This window comes from Nestor notabilis, unplaced genomic scaffold (genome assembly GCF_000696875.1).
Source record: "Nestor notabilis isolate BGI_N333 unplaced genomic scaffold, ASM69687v1 scaffold32928, whole genome shotgun sequence".
NCBI lineage: Eukaryota > Metazoa > Chordata > Aves > Psittaciformes > Psittacidae > Nestor > Nestor notabilis.
In genome coordinates, this window is record NW_009940209.1 from 1 (window position 1) to 1,516 (window position 1,516).

Sequence of the window (1,516 nt, forward strand, 5' to 3'; positions counted from 1 at the left end):
TATATATATAGTAATATAACTTGTATTAGTACTATACAAGTAATATATATATATATACACACTACTACATATATGTACTTTTTATATATATGTAGTAGTATAACTTGTGTTGGGTGAGAACCAGAAGGTGTCTAGTCCCAGCCTCTGCTCAAATCAGGATTTGCTATGAGGTCAGATCAGGGGGTTCAAGGCTTTGTCCAGTCCAAGAATAGAAGCTGCACAACCTCTCTGTGCAACCTGTTCCAGTGTCTGACAGGCCTACCTGTGGAAGAAGTATTCTTATATTACGTTGGATTTTACCTTACATCCAGCAGCATTCCAAATACGGGAATTTTTTAGAAATCTGTATTCAGAAATAAAGATGATTTATACCTTTTGCACTGCAAAGGGATCCCTCTGTTCATTGTCCAGATATTTTTCTAAATTGAAGAAAGTGTTGTAGAATACATGAGCCATTCTGCACCTCTTCAAGTCTCGCAGGGTTACTCTTCCTACAGGAAAAAATCCCCCACATTATTGTGCTACTGAGTTTTTTCTTACTTAGTGAGAGACTGGACTTGTTCCTTGTCAGTCTCATAAAAGTTTTAATTGTAACACTAATATGCTACAATATTACATTTCTTCCCAAGTCAGTAAAGGATTTTAACATTATTCAATAAGCGTGTACATTTATTAGGCTTATATCTCACATACATATGGAGGTTTTTCACATTCATGAGAAATACGAAAGAATGTGAATGGGGATGGCCCAGTTTCATAATCTAGACTGTCAGCACATCCCACAGCTGCAATATACAAGCTCCAGTTCCAGCAAGTTAATTCACAAGGTCTCTTGTTTCAGTATTTCAAACCTCCTGATGCATAACATGGGACAATAGCCAGTGTTCAGACTTTGACCTTGTGCAGTAATTTCAGCCCTGTGATTCTAGCACTTATAGGTGGATTTCACAGTGACATTACTTTCTCAATTCACCACAGATCAAAGAGGATGGAAACTCCCATTAAACAGGACTTACCTTCCCTCTCTGGCTTTACAAGATCAAGCATCTGACACAGCAAGTCATGAAATGGCAGTGGTTCTATGCCCATCACTTCCATCCGCTCACACTGCTCCTCATAAAAGTACTCCAGTTCGTACATGGAAAGCACTCCATCCCCATCCAGGTCCATGCACCGAAACCAGTACTCAATGCTACGAAAAAGACAGGGCTAGTGAAAGCACAGCACTGCACTAGGAAATCTGTACAGCAGAGACTGCAGCAATGCACATTCCTCTTTTCTTTATCCTCTAATCCTCTTCTGTCCAAAGGATGACATAAAACCAGGTATGAAGATACACTTTGGGAAGAATGGGGACACAGGCCAACACTCTAGAGTGTCTCCTGTTAGCCTTCTAGGTGGGCTTGTGAGCACAACCATGCTCATGACCTGTTTCACCTGGTAGCTGTAGGAAGTGTCCACGGTGCTGCAGCTCAACTGGCTCATGTGAGTTAGGGTGTCCCTGTCTGGTTCAGCA

The 1,516-nt window shown here is 41.0% G+C and overlaps 1 protein-coding gene across 1 annotated transcript in view; it reads right to left on the minus strand.

The window, feature by feature from the left end:
- Nucleotides 1-372: 372 nt before the first annotated feature.
- Nucleotides 373-1,516, minus strand: part of LOC104410151 (serine/threonine-protein phosphatase 2A regulatory subunit B'' subunit alpha-like) — a gene marked incomplete at its 3' end in the record, with an annotated part of 34,756 nt that continues 33,612 nt past the window's right edge. The window contains exons 10-11 of the mRNA XM_010020236.1: nucleotides 1,017-1,192; nucleotides 373-491 (exon numbers count right to left, since the gene is read on the minus strand). Coding sequence (XP_010018538.1) covers nucleotides 373-491; nucleotides 1,017-1,192 — 295 coding nt within the window. The remainder of the gene's footprint in view (nucleotides 492-1,016; nucleotides 1,193-1,516) is intronic.